We start from the raw sequence: 16,893 nt of genomic DNA, 5'->3' as shown, positions 1-16,893 counted from the left end.
GACATAAAACAAAAATAAAATACGACCAATAACTAAAAAATGGCAATTGTTACAGAATGATATTATGTACAAATCATAAAATATAATATGTATAAAAACCATGTGCGGTCGAAGAGTGACGACGAGTGACGAGTCCTTACCAATCAGTGATTGGCTGGGCTTGGTCACGTGTTATTATTCACGACCTTCACTACCGGTGTAAGAAAACCCCGCTTCCGGTCGCATGTAGGAACCTTCCCTGACCCAAAAGTACCAGCGGCTCCTCGGGACTCGGGCCCTCTTCAAAACGCGCAGGGGCCCTCATTCACACCCGGTGAGTAGCAGGGTTCAACCCTCCAGAGACACGACCTCATTCCGGGCAAATTTATGTTGTGTACGTGGCGTCTCTGTGGTCGCAGGATCACATCCGGGAGGGTTGTGTGTTCGGATGGGGTTAGTTTGCGGTCCCTCCGTCCCTGAGGAGACAGACCTTACGTCAGGTGTGGACTGTGGGATGAACACCTGCTCCAGGTGTGGTGGTGACGTCTGTCACTCTGGTAGACGGCTGGTCTGAGGTCACATTGTTGATATCGCATCAGGTATTCAACGACAGTGTGACTCCGTTAGAGTGAGTTAGTTAGAGTGATTATCTCTACCATTCGGTACATACAAAATGTATTGACCATGCTTGCAGTAAGCAACAAGTCTAAAGCTAAAGGTTTGACCTTTGCTCTGAGACGCACTCATAATAACGATCTCACGAGCCACCAGGTGTCAACCACTGCTTTATATGAGGTCTGTCTAATTATCTAGTGTGTGTGTGTGTGTGTGTGTGTGTCCCAGGATACGACAGCAGAACATGAGGACCATTTGGACCAAAGCAGGTGTTTTAGGTTCTGTGTCGGTGGCGTTCGGGTCGATGTGGTGGTCGCAGCAGAAGACTGAAGTCGACCCCATGGCGTCCAGCTGTCCCGCGGTCCACACACACTCTACCTCGCCCTACGAGCTGAAACTGGTGCAGGTTCTGTTCCGGCATGGGGCTAGAACGCCCCTCAAGTCCATTCCTGACATACTGGAGGTGAGTTTTCTATAGCAACCGTTTACTACAGATGTTCCGATACCGTTCTTTCCTTCCCGATACCGACTCCCGTACTTGAGTGTCGGCCGATACCGAGTTTATCGTAACTAATTATAGCACCTTATTATTGAAGGGTTCTCTTACGACGAGTAATTTATAGTCAGTTCACTTACTCTCTACATTATTTTTTTCAGAAGAAAAGCATTTTACCTTTATAATCTATAATTAATAGTACTGTGTCTGTGTAGTAAATGATTCACGGGATGGTATCGAATCGGCGCGTGGACTTGCGTACTCGCCGATACCCGATACTGCGCTTTAGGCACCAAGCAAACAATAGGAGACTTTACCGTCCGGTCCGTCCCGCCCCGCCTCAGGCCCAGTGGGTGCCGTCCCTCCTCCACCCCCCAGCCCACACCAAGATGAACTACGTGGTGACGGACCTGGAGGGCGGCCCGCAGCCCCCCATGCCCGTGGAGGACAGCTACAGGAAGACCACCCTGACCGTGAGTCGGGCCATCGGGGGTTCTGTGCTCCATTCTGTTTGATGGAGGACAGGCTGACGTTGCGAAGAGGAATACTTGGCCTACTTCACAGCATCCAGTCTAGCGCTGATAGCATGGCGTTAGCACTGCCGGGTAGCTTTTCGGGGCTAGCCTTCAGGCCTTGCTTGGATTGAATCTATATCGTGTTATTAATCCCAGACTCCGGCGTCAAAAAGGAACAAAAGAGAAGATAAAGGAGACGTGAAGGAATGACATTCACCCAGCAGTATCTCTCCTCGTCCAATCACAGCGCAGTGCTTACAGTCCTCTTACGCAACAACCTAGCCAGGCTCAGGCAAGGTAAAAACCTCCCTAAATAAATATAAATATCTTTGATATACTGACAATTTGATATTTGCTGTGTTGGCGTAGGCTAGGTCCAGCTTTCCGATCTCAACGGGATACAGTATAGGGTCTGCGATGTGTTGGCTTTAGTTTAATCTAACTGCATTAAATGCTTTTGTAAAGCTCTTTTATAAAGTGCTTTTCTAACGAGTAGTCCCTCAGAGTGCTGTACAATATTGCCTCACATTCACCCATTCACACTCCGACGGCGGAGTCAGCCACGCAGGGTGACAGCTAGCTGGTCAGGAGCAGTCAGGGGGGGGCGTCTCGCTCAGGGACACCTCGACACTCGGGGATGGGGGGGGTGGGATTCTGATCCCTGTCCTCTGAGTCACTGGAGAGCTGGCTCCTGATTGGACCGTTCTGAGGTGTGGTCCTGTGAGTCACTGCAGAGCCGACTCCTGATAGGCCCCTGTGTGTGTCCTTCAGGGGGGGACCTTCCCTGGGCAGCTGACCTCGGTGGGCATGCAGCAGCTCTACGAGCTGGGGGAGAGGCTGAGGAAGAGATACGTGGAGGAAGACCCCTTCCTCAGCCCCGTCTTCAGCTCCACCGAAGTCTAGTGAGTACTGGTACTATTCCTCTATCACTAGTGTTACTATAACAGGTACCACTAATATAACAATTCTATTGCTAGTAGTTAGTCCCACTACTATAACAGAACTATTACTATGAACCAGTTAGTGATCATTCCAACCTGTTGGTCTGCAGTACAGAACGTGTTTCTTGCGACGACCCCAGCTTCATTAACTCCTCTGGTTTCTGTCCCAATGATCCCCACGTGGTTGTTCCTCCATCGCGGTGACCGCTGCTTGTCTCCTCTGGTCCCTCCAGCGTGCGTTCCACCAACATCGTGAGGACCATCGAGTCTGCCAAGTGCCTGGTGGCGGGCCTCTTCAAGCAGCAGCAGACAGGTGTGTGGCCCGAGGGAGCTGTAGACCCTCTCTCTGCCAGGGGGGGCGCTGTAGACCCTCTCTCTGCCAGGGGGGGCGCTGTAGACCCTGTCTCTGTAGACCCTGTCTCTGCCAGGGGGGGGCGCTGTAGACCCTCTCTCTGCCAGGGGGGGGCGCTGTAGTCCCTGTCCCTGGTTGTTGGCTGTCGGTTAACGGCTCACTGTCCTCTCTGTCCTCTCACCCTGAAGGCGCTGTGCCCATACTGACCACGGAGGCTCTGTCTGAAAGCCTGTACCCCAACTACAACGGCTGCAAACTCCTCAAGATGATCGCAGGGTAAGACAGGCCCCCAGCATCCTATACACCTCCCAGACACACGGGGGGGGGGGATGATTACAGGAACTATGACCGAAGATCCGTCTGGTAGAATCCCTTTGCGTGTTTCAGTCACCGCTGGGCCGAGTCAGCCACGGTCCCCGACATCGTAGCCGACCTGCAGCGCGTCCACAAAGCCCTCGGCATCTCGTCCAATCAGCGCGTCGACTTCATCCTCATCAGAGACGACATGGTGGCCCGAGAGGTGAGTATGGGGCCGGGGCGCCGCGAACCAGCGCTGGTGCATTGTGGGTCTGCCGCGCGGCCGTGGCCTTAGCGGCGGTGCACGGGGCGGTGTAACTGAGCGGTCCTCTGGTGTCTCTGGTGTCCAGGCCCACGGGCTGCCCTGCCCCGCGGTGCTGCAGGCCTGGAGGTCCACGGTGGAGCGCCGCGCCGTGGACATGATCTACCACATCTACGAGCCCAGCAAGAGGGAGAACCTCCAGCTGTGTGTCGGCCCCCTGCTGCACATGCTGATGGGCAACATCGAGGAGAAGCTCCAGGGAACGGCGGCGGAGCCCGACAGGTGAGGCGGGCCCCGGGGTCCACACACAGAGGGCCCCTGGGTCCCCACACACACACACACAGGGACCCGTCACACTGCCCAAGACCAGTCCCTCCTACTGCACCAGTCCAGACCAGTCCCACAGCACCAAACCAGTCCCACTGCCCCGGACCAGTCCCTCTGCCCCAGTCCAGTCCCACTGCCCCAGACCAGTCCCACTGCCCCAGTCCAGTCCCACTGCCCCAGACCAGTCCCTCCCACTGCCCCAGTCCCTCCCACTGCCCCAGACCAGTCCCACTGCCCCAGTCCAGTCCCACTGCCCCAGTCCAGTCCCACTGCCCCAGTCCAGTCCCACTGCCCCAGTCCAGTCCCACTGCCCCAGACCAGTCCCACTGCCCCAGACCAGTCCCTCCCACTGCCCCAGTCCCTCCCACTGCCCCAGACCAGTCCCACTGCCCCAGACCAGTCCCTCCCACTGCCCCAGTCCCTCCCACTGCCCGGCTGATTCTGTGTCCCCCGCTGTGGCCCAGGAAGCTGTTCCTGTACTCTGCCCACGACACCACCCTGATCCCCTGTCTGATGGCCATGGGGATCTTCGACATGCGCTGGCCTCCGTACGCCGCCGACATCACCCTGGAGCTGCACCAGCACCGGCAGACCAAGGCGGCCTTCGTCAAGGTGTCCTACATCGGCCAGGTGAGGGGGCGTGTCCTACATCGGCCAGGTGAGGGGGGGGGGGGGTGTCCTACATCGGCCAGGTGAGGGGGCGTGTCCTACATCGGCTTCAGGTGAGGGGGCGCATCAGGTGTGTGCCACATAGAACAGGTGAGGGCGGAGGTGTGTCCTATAGTTCTGTCAACTCTCACTTGCTGTGAACTGTGTGACGCTAGCTAGCGTAGCTCAGCTGGCTTTGGATCGCTCGTAAGATATGTTTACAGGAAACGGGCCATTATTCGAGGAATATATCAGTTATGGGATGGGATTTTGAAAGCATTGTCTGATATTCTCAGGCGGTTGTAAGGTACGAGCTAGCTGCTAGCAGCCTGCCGTGGGGACTCTAAGTGACGCTGTGTGGTTTGTGTACAGGACCAGCTGATCCCGGGATGCAGCGGCGTGTATTGCCCCGTCCAGGAGTTCAAACAGGCCCTGGCCGCCTGCTCCCTGTCCGCTGACCTCTACCAGTCCCGATGCAGCAACACCGAGGGCGTGGCCACGCCCTGAGCCCCGCCCCCTGTCCGTTCGTCCAAGGAGGCGGAGTCTGTGAAGGTCCTCGTTAAGGTCAACCAGCAGACGTCCTTCAGGCAGCGAGGCGTTTCATCTTAACGACCAAAAGGACCTTCAGACGCTGGTTACAATTTATCGCACAATGCTAGCGAGGGAAACCCGAGGATTGTATTTATTTTCCTATTCCCGATTCCCAAGTTATCCCAGACAGAACATGAATGAATAAATGAGAACTTTTATCAACGATTAGAATACAAAATCATAGGTCAGTTCTTCTGGACCATCCAGTTGTGTTTTCCGCTGTGATGCTAACCTTCATCACGCTCAAACGAAGAACACCCGACTACATTTTTATTTGGCTGACGCCGAGGGCCTTTAGCGCCGAGCGGCCCTCCGTGTCTGCCCTATGCAAGCCTTTTATCACGCTGAATGATGCCCATTGATACTTGAAGATGCATGACTACAGGGCACCGCTCAATACACTGGGCATCTATTTTTTCACCTTTAAGTTATTCCAAATACATTTTGGTTTTGCTTTGTGCATTAATAATGAATAAAGAACTGGTTGAACTCATCTGCATGACAGGAAACCGATCTTTGACATGAAGCACCACGAGGCGCCTAGACACACGGGACAACATGTATATACCAAAACAATATCTTTTATTTGTAGTCCATCACCACAGCCCTGGGAGGCTATTCTGCACCAAAGCCAAGGAGAAACACATGACAAGCTTATACAACAGAAGGAAGTCCACTGGATGGAAAGCATTAAGAGTTGTACATTTCCGTGTGTCTACTCCGGACATGGGGCCAGCCTTCCTGGCGTTAACCGGCTCTAACTAGCTCTACTTCTAGAATATCAACCAATCCCATCGTCCCATCCTGATAACCTCCTTTATGTGGGGATTATTGCTGTGGGAATGATTTCTTAAAATTGTTATACCCAGATTTCAACAAGAGCATCGTAAACGAAAAATCAAAAAAAAAAAAATGGAACATAGGAACACAACAGGAAGCAGAACACACAGAGCACGTATCTGGGTACGAACGGGATCCACGCTTAGCGCTGGGTCGTGCTGAAGCCCGGACTGACGGACTTTGGAGATGATCAAAGTGCGGCCAGGCGGGCGCGGCGGCTCCACGACGGAGAAGGAACACTCCTGCAGGCCCGTGGGTTGTGCTTTTTTTTTTTTTAATAATACTTTTATCTTAATGAGGTCATCGTTTGGTTTGTTATACACTGGAGTTACAAAGGAAATTAAAATAGACTAAAATTCAAAAAGCCCACCAATGGTAAACGGTACAGTATCTTTAGAGGGGTGGGGGGGCAGCCCTCCACCAATGAAAGGAGGGTAGGAGGTCAGAGGTCACCGATAGAATGCCTATACATACAGACACATACGTACCACACAAACACAGTCTCTGGCGCGCACACACCCACACACTCACAGGAATATACTGTACAGAAACAGCCCGAACTATGGAGGGAGAGACGAGATGGAGTTCCACTGAATCTTCACGAAGCACAAGTCGTCTTTACTCCGTTCTCCGGTGACCGCTTTCAGGACTTTTTTTTATTTGTAAAAGTAGACATATACTGTGGCGTCTCCACGGCGACGTGTAGTTAGGCTGATCCTCTTTGACGTCGCTTTCATAAGTCCCATAATCAAAAAACACGAGAAAGTTCTTTTTTTTTTAGCGAAATCGATGCACAACAATCCATACATTCTGAAGTTCATGAGCCGAAAACGAAAAGTTCTTGTGGCCAAAAGTACTCCACAGCGCCCCCCCCCGTGGCCCCTGGAGCCGGGGCCCCCAGGACGCGCCGGGCCCCCCGCTGGCTCCGGGCCCCCGGACCTGCTCCTCCAGGGTCTAGAGACCTTCACCCCCGCCCTACGACCGCTCCTCCTCCTCCATGCTCGTGGAACGCCCCGGAACGTTCTCGGAGCGCGGTCAGAACATGCCGGGCCCCGGGCTGAAGCCCATGTCCATGTCCATGCCCCGGGGCCTCATCTGGCCCATCATCATCGTCTGCTGCGGGGGCCCGCCCATCCCCTGCAGCGACATCATCATGTTGGGCGAGCCCCCGGGCCCCGGGTGGGCCATCTGCCTCCCCTGCATCATCCCGCCCGGCCCCCCGGGGGACATCATGCCCCCGGGGCCCCCCGGCGACATCATCCGGTGCTGGGGGCCCATCATGCCCTGACCCATGAACCCCGGGGGCCGCATGGGGTTGTGGCCCGGGTTCCCCATGGCCATGTCTTGGGGGCCCATCCCCCCGCCGGGGCCCCCCGGCATGCCGCCCATCCCCTGCATGGGCATGCCCATCCTGGGGGGCCCCTCGCCCATCATGCCCTGCATGGGGAAGCCGGAGGGGTGTGGCTGCTTGCCCCCCGGGTCGCCCCCCCCCCGGGGGAAGTAGGACAGAGTCTGGCTGGGCTTCTCCGACGGGATGATCCGGGACAGGTCGAACTCCGGGATCCCCGAGGCCCCCGGCCGCATCACCTCGTGGAGGTCCGCGTCGCTGAAGCCCCCCTGCATCCCGCCGAACTCCGGGCCCCCGGACGGGTTGGGCTTGCACATGCCGCCGCCGTCGCCCCCGTGGGACATGTTGCCCATGCGGCCCCCCATGGGGCCGCCCTCGCCCTGGAAGCCCATGGGGTGGCCGGGGAAGCCCTGGGGCCCGGGGCCGTTGTGGGGGGAGAAGGGCCCCTGCTGGGAGGGGGACTGGGTCAGCGGGTAGCCCTGGCCCCGGTGGGGGTACCCCATGCGGCCCTGGGCCATCATCTGGCCGGGGCCCATGCCGGGGTCCTGGCCGTGGGACACCATCATGCCGTGGGGCATCATGCCGGGGCCCATGTTGGGGCCCGCGTTGGGGGAGGGCATCTGGGGGGGCATCCCGTGGGACAGGGGCTGGGAGCCCATGGGGGTCATGCCCAGCGGGCTGAGGGCCGGCATGGGCCCCGAGTTGTTGGGGCCCATCATGCGAGGGTTGCCCTGGTGATGGTTCATCCCCATCCCTACGGCAACGGGAGGAGGAAGAGGAAGGATGGTTAGTGGGTTAGAAGAGATGATCAGTGTACTAAAAGGACCACTCAACATGGTGGTCAGGAGCTCTGCACGAGGCCTGTTATCTGGACATCGCTGACTCCTACAACATCACTCTATGCATTTACATTTAGCAGACGCTTTTTATCCAAAGCAACATACATACGTCCATTTGTGGAGAGAAACAACAACATATCTCTGTCCTTACAGTGAGGATGTTCATAGAACCAAGTGCCAAGCGCTAACGATCCCTAATTAACCCATTCCCCGTAAGCATCAGCGATAGCTAGGGTAAGAGGGATATATATCTATCTATATATCTAGATCCATCCATATATCTAGATCAATCCCCTGTAGATCTAGATCTATATAAATATCTAGCGGTATATATCTGTTCCCTGGTCTAGACCCCGGTCTGGCCCCCGGTCTTGGCCTCGGTCTGGCCCCCCGGTCTGGCCCCCCGGTCTGGCCCCCGGTCTGGCCCCCGGTCTGGCCCCCGGTCTGGCCCCTGGTCTGGCCCCCCGGTCTGGCCCCCCGGTCTGGCCCCTGGTCTGGCCCCTGGTCTGGCCCCTGGTCTGGCCCCTGGTCTAGGCGCCCCCGGTCTGGCCCCCGGTCTAGGCCCCCGGTCTAGGCCCCTGGTCTGGCCCCTGGTCTGGCCCCCGGTCTAGGCCCCTGGTCTGGCCCCTGGTCTGGCCCCCGGTCTGGCCCCCGGTCTGGCCCCTGGTCTGGCCCCCGGTCTAGGCCCCTGGTCTAGGCCCCCGGTCTGGCCCCCGGTCTGGCCCCCGGTCTGGCCCCCCGGTCTGGCCCCCCGGTCTGGCCCCGGGTCTGGCCCCCGGTCTAGGCCCCCCCGGTCTGGCCCCCGGTCTAGGCCCCCCCGGTCTGGCCCCCGGTCTAGGCCCCTGGTCTGGCCCCCGGTCTAGGCCCCCGGTCTGGCCCCCCGGTCTGGCCCCCCGGTCTGGCCCCCGGTCTAGGCCCCCGGTCTGGCCCCCGGTCTAGGCCCCCGGTCTGGCCCCCGGTCTGGCCCCGGGTCTGGCCCCCGGTCTAGGCCCCCGGTCTGGCCCCCGGTCTGGCCCCCGGTCTAGGCCCCTGGTCTGGCCCCCGGTCTGGCCCCGGGTCTGGCCCCCGGTCTGGCCCCCGGTCTAGGCCCCTGGTCTGGCCCCTGGTCTGGCCCCTGGTCTAGGCCCCCCCGGTCTGGCCCCTGGTCTGGCCCCCGGTCTGGCCCCTGGTCTAGGCCCCCGGTCTGGCCCCCGGTCTGGCCCCTGGTCTGGCCCCCGGTCTGGCCCCTGGTCTGGCCCCCGGTCTGGCCCCCGGTCTGGCCCCCGGTCTGGCCCCCGGTCCTCACCGTTGTTGTTCATGGAGGGCAGGTTGGGCGAGCGTGCGGGCGGCGAGTCGTCATCGGAGCTGGCCACCGTCTTGATGGCGTCGTGGTACAGCGGCGTGGAGCTGGGCATGGCGAACTTGGACATGCGGGACATCATGATGGACAGCGGGTTCTGGGACAGCGTGGGCTCGGGGGGGATGGTGTAGGGGCTGCCCGAGGGCACGTTGCCCGGGTGGGACATGGGGCCCGAGGGGGCCCCTGAGGAGGGGGGGGCGGAGGGGGGCCCGTTGCCACCTGGAGAGGAACACAAAAAGATAAACAGAGTTTATCTAACTAGTTCTAGCTCTACAATACCGGGCTCAGACACCGCGCCACTCGACCAATCCTGTCCTAACCTGATAACCACCGACCTGTGGGGTGCTTCGCCATGGGAACTAATAGTTCATTTTCGAACCCGACAAGAGCATCATAACCAAAAATGTAATTTAAAAAAAATCAACATAACTGCAACAGCAAGCAGAACAGATCAACAGATTACAGATCAATCACAGCTCACTCAGCGGTCAGTTCCTGTGTGTGGCCACAGGGGGGCGCCACTGGACTGCGGTGCATCAGCCCCCGACACTAGAACACGGTGTGTTTGATGAACGATGCATCAAATTGCTATGAAGAGAACCATTGTAATCCTAGATTCCGGAAACGAGACCTTATAAGGCTTTGCTTTAATTAGCATGTCGTGGTTAAAGCTACGCCGGCTGGCCTGGTGTGAATTCAATCCGTGCATTGATCCTGGATTCAGTGTCAAACTGCAGCCTTTTTCTAACAGAGGTTAGCGTAAACTGAGTGAACGTCAGACACCTAGCCCTGCTTAATGACCTGCTCACACCAGGTACTTCTAATGTTAGTTTACACATTCATATGATTATTGTGTTTTGCCTGAATTGTGTTGCTGGATTGAATGCATTGTAGGCAAGAATGCTAGTTCAGTATCAAAAGAAGAAAAAGGCACCAATTAGTAGAATAAGTTGACCGCTGAGATGCAGATACACGTCAGTCCAGAAAGTAGACCCGGAGACGGATTCAGAGCCCTATCACTACCACTGAGCATTGATTCGTTCACAAGCAGGGGACCGGCCTACCTACTGAAGGGTACCGGACTACAGGAAGGGGAGGGGCCTACGTACTAAAGGGTACCGGACTACAGGAAGGGGAGGGGCCTACGTACTGAAGGGTACCGGACTACACGAAGGGGAGGGGCCTACGTACTGAAGGGTACCGGACTACAGGAAGGGGAGGGGCCTACGTACTGAAGGGTACCGGACTACAGGAAGGGGATGGGCCTACGTACTGAAGGGTACCGGACTACAGGAAGGGGAGGGGCCTACGTACTGAAGGGTACCGGACTACAGGAAGGGGAGGGGCCTACGTACTGAAGGGTACCGGACTACAGGAAGGGGAGGGGCCTACCTTGCTCCATGTTGCCCATCATGTTGGGCGAGGTGATGTTGAGGGGGGGCTTGCCCCCCTGCGGCGGGACCCCCGGACTCTGCATGGGGGGTTTGGGAGACGAGGCCCACCCCGGGGAGGGGTTGGGGAGAGACGGGGACCTCATGTGCACCGGGGACGCCCCGGCGGAGCCCATCATGGAGTGGGGGGACTTCATGGGCCCCGAGCTCTGGGGGCCCCCTGTGGGCGGGGCGTTGGGCCCCGGGGGGCCGGACAGCATGCCGGCCAGCTGGGACGGCGTCTGGGGGGACTTGAGGTTCCCGGAGGGGGAGCCCATCATGGGGGACTGGACCTGCCGCAGGGGGGGGGACTTCAGGGGGTTGATGCTGGGGGAGTTGCCCCCCCCCGCCTGGACGTTGAGGTCAGCCGGCTTGCGGCCCCTCTGGCCGGGCGCGGGGCCCCCCCCCCGGGGGTAGGTGGTTCAGCCGCCCGTTGCCACCGGCGGGGCCCCCGGGCCGGTGCTCGGGGCCGAAGGGGCCCTGCTCCCCGTGGGGGCCCCTCATGCCCCCGGGGCCCCCCGGGAAGGGCCGCCCCGGGCCCATGGGGAAGTCTCCCGGCTGGCCCTGGTCCGGGAACGGCGGCCCCTGCATGGGCCGGCCCTGGGGGCCCATGTTCTCCATGGGGGGCCCCCCGCCCGCCCTCATCCTCATCATCTCGTCGGGGCTCAGGTTCATGGGCGGCTCTCCACGCAGTTTGGACGGGTGCATGTGGGGCCCCGGGCCCCCGCCCATGCCGAACTCGGGCCCCATCTCGCGGCCCCCCATGCCCTGCAGCCGGGCGGAGGGGCTCATGGGCCCGTCCCCCGGCATGCGGGGGAACATGTTCCCGGGCTCCATGCCCCCCCGCTGGTGGCCCATCATGCGCTGCATGTCCATCATCATGCCGGGCGGGGGGCCCTTGTCCCCGGGGCCCCCCCCGCCGGGGCCCATCCCCTGGTGGAACATGGCCTCCTGCACCGCCTGGGGGTTGGGGAAGCGCTCGCCCCGCCCCCCGGGGCCCCCGAACATCCCTCCGGGGCCCCCGGGGAAGCCCCTGGGGTCCCCCATCCTGGGGTCCCCCATGCGGGGGGGCATGTCGTCGGGCCAGCCCATGCCGGGCCCCCGCGGGGGCCCGTCCATGTCCGGGTTCATCATGCCCTGGAAGCCCGGCATGCGCTGCATGTGCTGGGGCATGCCGCGGGGCCCGGGGCCCATGCGCTCCTGGTAGTGGTCCGGGGGCCCCCCGGGGCCCCCCCACATCTCCCCGGGGCCCATCTGGTAGGGCGGCGGGGGCCCGCGCATCATGGCCCTGGGGCCGTGGGGGTGCATCATCATGTCGGGCGGCAGCGGGCGGTGCTGCATGTCCTGCTTCCTCTTCTTCTCCTCGTAAAACTCCTGCTGCAGCTTCAGCCAGGCCACCTGCTCCGGGGTCATCTGGTCCCCGTCCCCGCAGCCGCCCGGGCCCCCCATGTGGGGCCCCATGTCGTCCTGCGGGAAGGGCGGCATCTCCCGGGGGCCGTGCGGCGGTCCGAAGGGCGGGCCCTGGGGCCGGGGCCCTCCGGGCGGCCCCAGGCTCTGGGACTGGGCCATCATGGCCTGCAGCGGGCCCTGCTCCGGTCGGCGGGGCCCGCCGTCGGGGCCGCCCTCGTGGGGGCCCCCGTGGCACTGCGGGGCCTCGCGGTCGTCGGGGAACAGCATGCGCTGGATGTCGCGCAGCGTCTGCAGCGAGCGCTGCCGGTGCTCCAGCTGCTCTTGGGACAGGCCGTCCGTGTTGGCCTCCATGTTCAGCAGCTCCTGGGCCAGCTGCTGCTGCTGCTGCTGCTGCTGGAGGGTCAGGCCCGCGCTGCCCTGGCCCCCCGCCGACGGCCCCCCGTCGACCTGCTGGGGGGCGCCCTGGCCCCCGCCGCCCTCCGGCTGGCCCCCGGGGGGCCGGTCGCCGGGGGCCGAGGGGTGGCCGGGGCTGTTGCCGGGGAGGTGCTTGGGCTCCATGCCCCCGGAGGAGGAGCCCTCCTGGGGCAGGACCCCGGACTGGGCGCCCTGGTTGGAGGTCTGGGGCGGGCCGGAGTCCGTCATGCCGGGCTTGGGTCCGGGCTGGTGGGGGGGGTCCTGGTGGGACTGGGGCTGCCCCGGGCCCTTGGACTCATTCCGGAGGGCGTTGTTCTGTCGGAGCGAGGGGAGGGGGTTAGTATAGATGTTCCCATACCACGTTCTCCCTCCCCATACCGATTACGATCCCTCATACACACCGATACAGCATCAGGCCTGCCCACTACTGATAGCTCTTAGTTCTCATTGAAGGGTTCTCTTAGGATGACTGTCGACTGTCGGCCATTTACATTGATAATCAATAATTCTAATAATACATTTGTATTCTTGTAGGTAAGCGTCCATGAATCCGTGTTTTTCCGACTTCCCACCTCCGACCGTTAACGATCTCAGCCTAACGCCGTAGGGTAGCGACGTTCTCTGGGTAGTGAATGAGTCAAGTGATCATATCGGATCGGAGCATAGACCTGCGTACTCGCCGATACCCGAGTTAAGGCAGTAACGGAGGAAGATCCGATTCTAGTTTCGGTATCGGAATAACTCTGGATTGGGTTTTAATTCATAATATACATTTCAGCGTGTGTGTGTGTGTGTGTGTGTGCGTGCGGTGATGTTTACCAGGAGGAGGTGGGCCTTCTCCTTGTTGTTGGAGATGTTCTTCATGTGGAAGCTGATGATGTTTTCTGTGTGACCGGTCAGAACCGCATCGGCCGCCCTGAGGAGGAGACGCAAGACGGTCAGATATCTGTCACAAGGCACAGTGTGTGTGTGTGTGTGTGTGTGTGTGTGTGTGTGTGTGTGTGTGTGTGTGTGTGTGTGTGTGTGTGTGTGTGTGTGTGTGTGTGTGTGTGTGTGTGTGTGTGTGTGTGTGAAGCAGTGAGGCAGAATGTGTTCTGATGAGTCCCTGAAGGGGGGGGCCAAGGTCAGCAGAGTAAACAAACCCTGTCACACACCAGACGCACAGAGTCACTCAGCACTCTGATCTTTAATTGTAATCGCCCACCGTGCGCTCGCTCTCTCTCAGACCCAGAAACGGGCCAATGGGGGAGAGAGAAGCAGCAGCATGTATTGGCACATCCCCGCTCTATCTCTGGACGGCATGTGGCTCAGGAGGTAGAGCGGGTAGACTGGTAACCGGAGGTTGCTAGTTCGATCCCCGGCTCCTCCTAGCTGAGTGTCGAGGTGTCCCTGAGCGAGACACATCACCCTGACTGCTCCTGACCAGCTGGCTGTCGCCCTGCGTGGCTAACTCCGCCGTCGGTGGGTGAATGTGTGCATGAATGGGTGAATGTGAGGCATTATTACAGCATTTTGAGTGGCCACTGGTTAGAAAAGCGCTGTATAATTGCAGTCCATTTACAGAGCGTGAAGAACAACAAACAATGGACAGCGAAGACCCAGATTAACCATGTTAGGTCATAAACACAAGCTGGTCAGCCCTGAGCGTTGGAAGTGTGTTTATGAGCAGAGGAAGAGTCCTTGGAAAGGCCCAAATCCAGCTCTAAATAAACACAGGTGCAGGGCTGAGCTTCTCTGTAGGCCACTGGAGCCGTCGTTATGGGCTGAGGAGATAGGTCGGGTACGGTGAGATGGTGAAACAGGGAAGTGGGGAGGAAGGGACGACCATTCAGCCGTTCAAACCAACCCAACGTAGACAGATGCTTACTTGTTGGCCATCTCGGTGGTGAAGACGTAGACGACCTTTGACCCCGCCTTCTGGCCGCTGCTGGGCTCCGTCACGGAGACCTGGCCCCCCAGTGCATTGTGGGAAGGTGTGGAGGCGCGGCTGAGCCCAGCGTTGGAGGTCGAGTGGGAGATGGCGTCCTGTGGCTTCACGTCGCCGGAGTTACAGTCTGCAGTGGGACAAGGAGAGGGCGGGGTTAGCATCGCACAGCTGGCTCTCCTAGCACGCCGGCTAGCACCGAGCAGCTAGCATCAGCCAGTTCTCCTAGCACGCCGGCTAGCACAGAGCAGCTAGCATCAGCCAGTTCTCCTAGCACGCCGGCTAGCACAGAGCAGCTAGCATCAGCCAGTTCTCCTAGCACGCCGGCTAGCACAGAGCAGCTAGCATCAGCCAGTTCTCCTAGCATGCCGGCTAGCACAGAGCAACCAGCATTCATGCTCAGATACACGCCAGCATGCAATTAACATACATAGCAAACACACACACTGTGAAACACACCAGTGATGAAACCAGTCGGTTTGTTGACATATCTCAAATCAGATCCTAATTCTGGACACTGATTATTCTATCATTAGATGACTTCTATTGATCGGACTATATAAAATAAATGCTTTCAGTTTTCTTTGCTGTTCTTCTCATTCTGATGGGTATTTGTATTATTGTATCATGCATTTGTATTTCATATTTGTATCATGTATTTTTATCAATTATTTATGTATTTGTATCAAATATTTATGTATTTGTATTGTGTATTGGTAATATATTATGGATTGTTGACAAACGCCCTCATGTCCATAACCATAACTTTCCGAATAAGAGTGAAATGCTCTGCGTGTTTCGGACCAATCAGGACATCCCTTCCCTGATTGGCTGGTAGAATCCCTCCAGCCGTCCGTCCTGCGCCCCGCGTCCCCAGAAGCAGACCGAGGTGCTTGGGGGCACAGACTCAGCGCTGGGGGGTTCTCTGGCTCATTAAAGTCCAGATCCTACCACCCCTGCTCTCCCTCTTCCCAACGCCCCGGTCCCCACAGCGGCTCTACAGATCGTCCCAGAGGAGAGCAGGAACGCTACTCACTGAAGAAGCCTTTGTCGTCCTCGTCGCTCTCCCCTCCGGAGCACCAGTCCGCCCCGCTGTACGGCTGCCGCCTCTCCGCCACGCACATACGCTTCACCCTGCTGCTGTCTGGGGGCCGGAGAGCAGGGAGTACAGTCAGACACAGCCAGAGAGGACAGTCAGACACAGCCAGAGAGGCCAGTCAGACACAGCCAGAGAGGACAGTCAGACACAGCCAGAGAGGACAGTCAGACACAGCCAGAGAGGACAGTCAGACACAGCCAGAGAGGACAGTCAGACACAGCCAGAGAGGACAGTCAGACACAGCCAGAGAGGACAGTCAGACACAGCCAGAGAGGACAGTCAGACACAGCCAGAGAGGACAGTCAGACACAGCCAGAGAGGACAGTCAGACACAGCCAGAGAGTACAGTCAGACAGAGCCAGAGAGTACAGTCAGACACAGTCAGAGAGGACAGTCAGACACAGTCAGAGAGCAGAGTCAGACACAGTCAGAGAGGACAGTCAGACACAGCCAGAGAGGACAGTCAGACACAGCCAGAGAGGACAGTCAGACACAGTCAGACACAGCCAGAGAAGACAGTCAGACACAGCCAGAGAGGACAGTCAGACACAGTCAGAGAGCAGAGTCAGACACAGCCAGAGAGGACAGTCAGACACAGCCAGAGAGGACAGTCAGAGAGTACAGTCAGACACAGCCAGAGAGTACAGTCAGACACAGCCAGAGAGTACAGTCAGACACAGCCAGAGAGCAGAGAACGGATTCATCAACAGCTCAGCCTCCTCATACAACGAGCCACTTGCAAAAACCCTTCCGCTAATTGACCCGACACACACACACGCAAACACACACACACACACACACACACACACACACACACACACACACACACACACACACAAACGCACTGAGCAATTAGCAGAGGAATTATTCTTCTGTCAATTAGCGAAACACATTTAAAAAAAATCAAGGACAAATGTCAATAAAGTGACGTTGTGCTGACACTAATTATTGTTTAATTGGCTGGATAATGGAACCCGGGCCTTGGTGGTAGGTCCCTCCTCCTGAGTGCAGCACATGAACGTTAGGCTAAGTCAGCAGGGAACCTCGTTATTTAGATTCTGCTCGATGGAAATGAACGATCTGAGGGGTGAAAAGCTGCGAGGTTTATCATTGTTTGTTTGTGCTGTTATTTAAATGTTGGCTTCACTTCTGCTACTCTGAGTGAAATCAAAGTATAGTGGCTCCTTTCCATTTAAATGCATAAGAAATCTTAAAAAAAGCTTTAAT

General features: G+C 58.4%; 2 protein-coding genes across 2 annotated transcripts in view; one reads left to right on the top strand and one right to left on the bottom strand.

Annotated features, from left to right (window-relative positions):
- Positions 1 to 200: 200 nt before the first annotated feature.
- acp6 (acid phosphatase 6, lysophosphatidic) lies at positions 201 to 5,516 on the top strand. Its single transcript, XM_079733631.1, has 10 exons — positions 201 to 313; positions 823 to 1,057; positions 1,435 to 1,563; positions 2,377 to 2,507; positions 2,780 to 2,859; positions 3,087 to 3,174; positions 3,286 to 3,418; positions 3,546 to 3,739; positions 4,249 to 4,414; positions 4,805 to 5,516. Exons 2-10 carry the CDS (start codon positions 839 to 841, stop codon positions 4,937 to 4,939), a joined length of 1,275 nt encoding a protein of 424 aa, XP_079589757.1. The 5' UTR covers positions 201 to 313; positions 823 to 838; the 3' UTR covers positions 4,940 to 5,516.
- Positions 5,517 to 5,636: 120 nt separating this feature from the next.
- bcl9 (BCL9 transcription coactivator) overlaps positions 5,637 to 16,893 on the bottom strand; it is a 29,422-nt gene continuing 18,165 nt past the window's right edge. Inside the window, 7 exon segments of the mRNA XM_079731264.1 lie at positions 5,637 to 7,965; positions 9,336 to 9,608; positions 10,782 to 11,235; positions 11,237 to 12,958; positions 13,463 to 13,559; positions 14,511 to 14,697; positions 15,604 to 15,711. Of these exon segments, the coding sequence (XP_079587390.1) occupies positions 6,899 to 7,965; positions 9,336 to 9,608; positions 10,782 to 11,235; positions 11,237 to 12,958; positions 13,463 to 13,559; positions 14,511 to 14,697; positions 15,604 to 15,711 (3,908 nt within the window). The 3' untranslated portion in view covers positions 5,637 to 6,898.

Source organism: Pollachius pollachius (assembly GCF_949987615.1).
Source record: "Pollachius pollachius genome assembly, chromosome: 3".
In the NCBI taxonomy this organism is placed as follows: Eukaryota; Metazoa; Chordata; class Actinopteri; order Gadiformes; family Gadidae; genus Pollachius; species Pollachius pollachius.
The sequence above is the reverse complement of the archived record's forward strand: the minus strand, read 5'-3'. Positions and strand labels throughout refer to the sequence as shown.

Coding starts and splice junctions, on each gene's coding strand:
- acp6 (XM_079733631.1), top strand. CDS start 839: ATGAGGACCATTTGGACCAAAGCAGGTGTTTTAGGTTCTGTGTCGGTG. Junction 2,508..2,779: donor TTCAGCTCCACCGAAGTCTA/GTGAGTACTGGT, acceptor TGGTCCCTCCAG/CGTGCGTTCCACCAACATCG. Junction 3,419..3,545: donor ACGACATGGTGGCCCGAGAG/GTGAGTATGGGG, acceptor TCTGGTGTCCAG/GCCCACGGGCTGCCCTGCCC.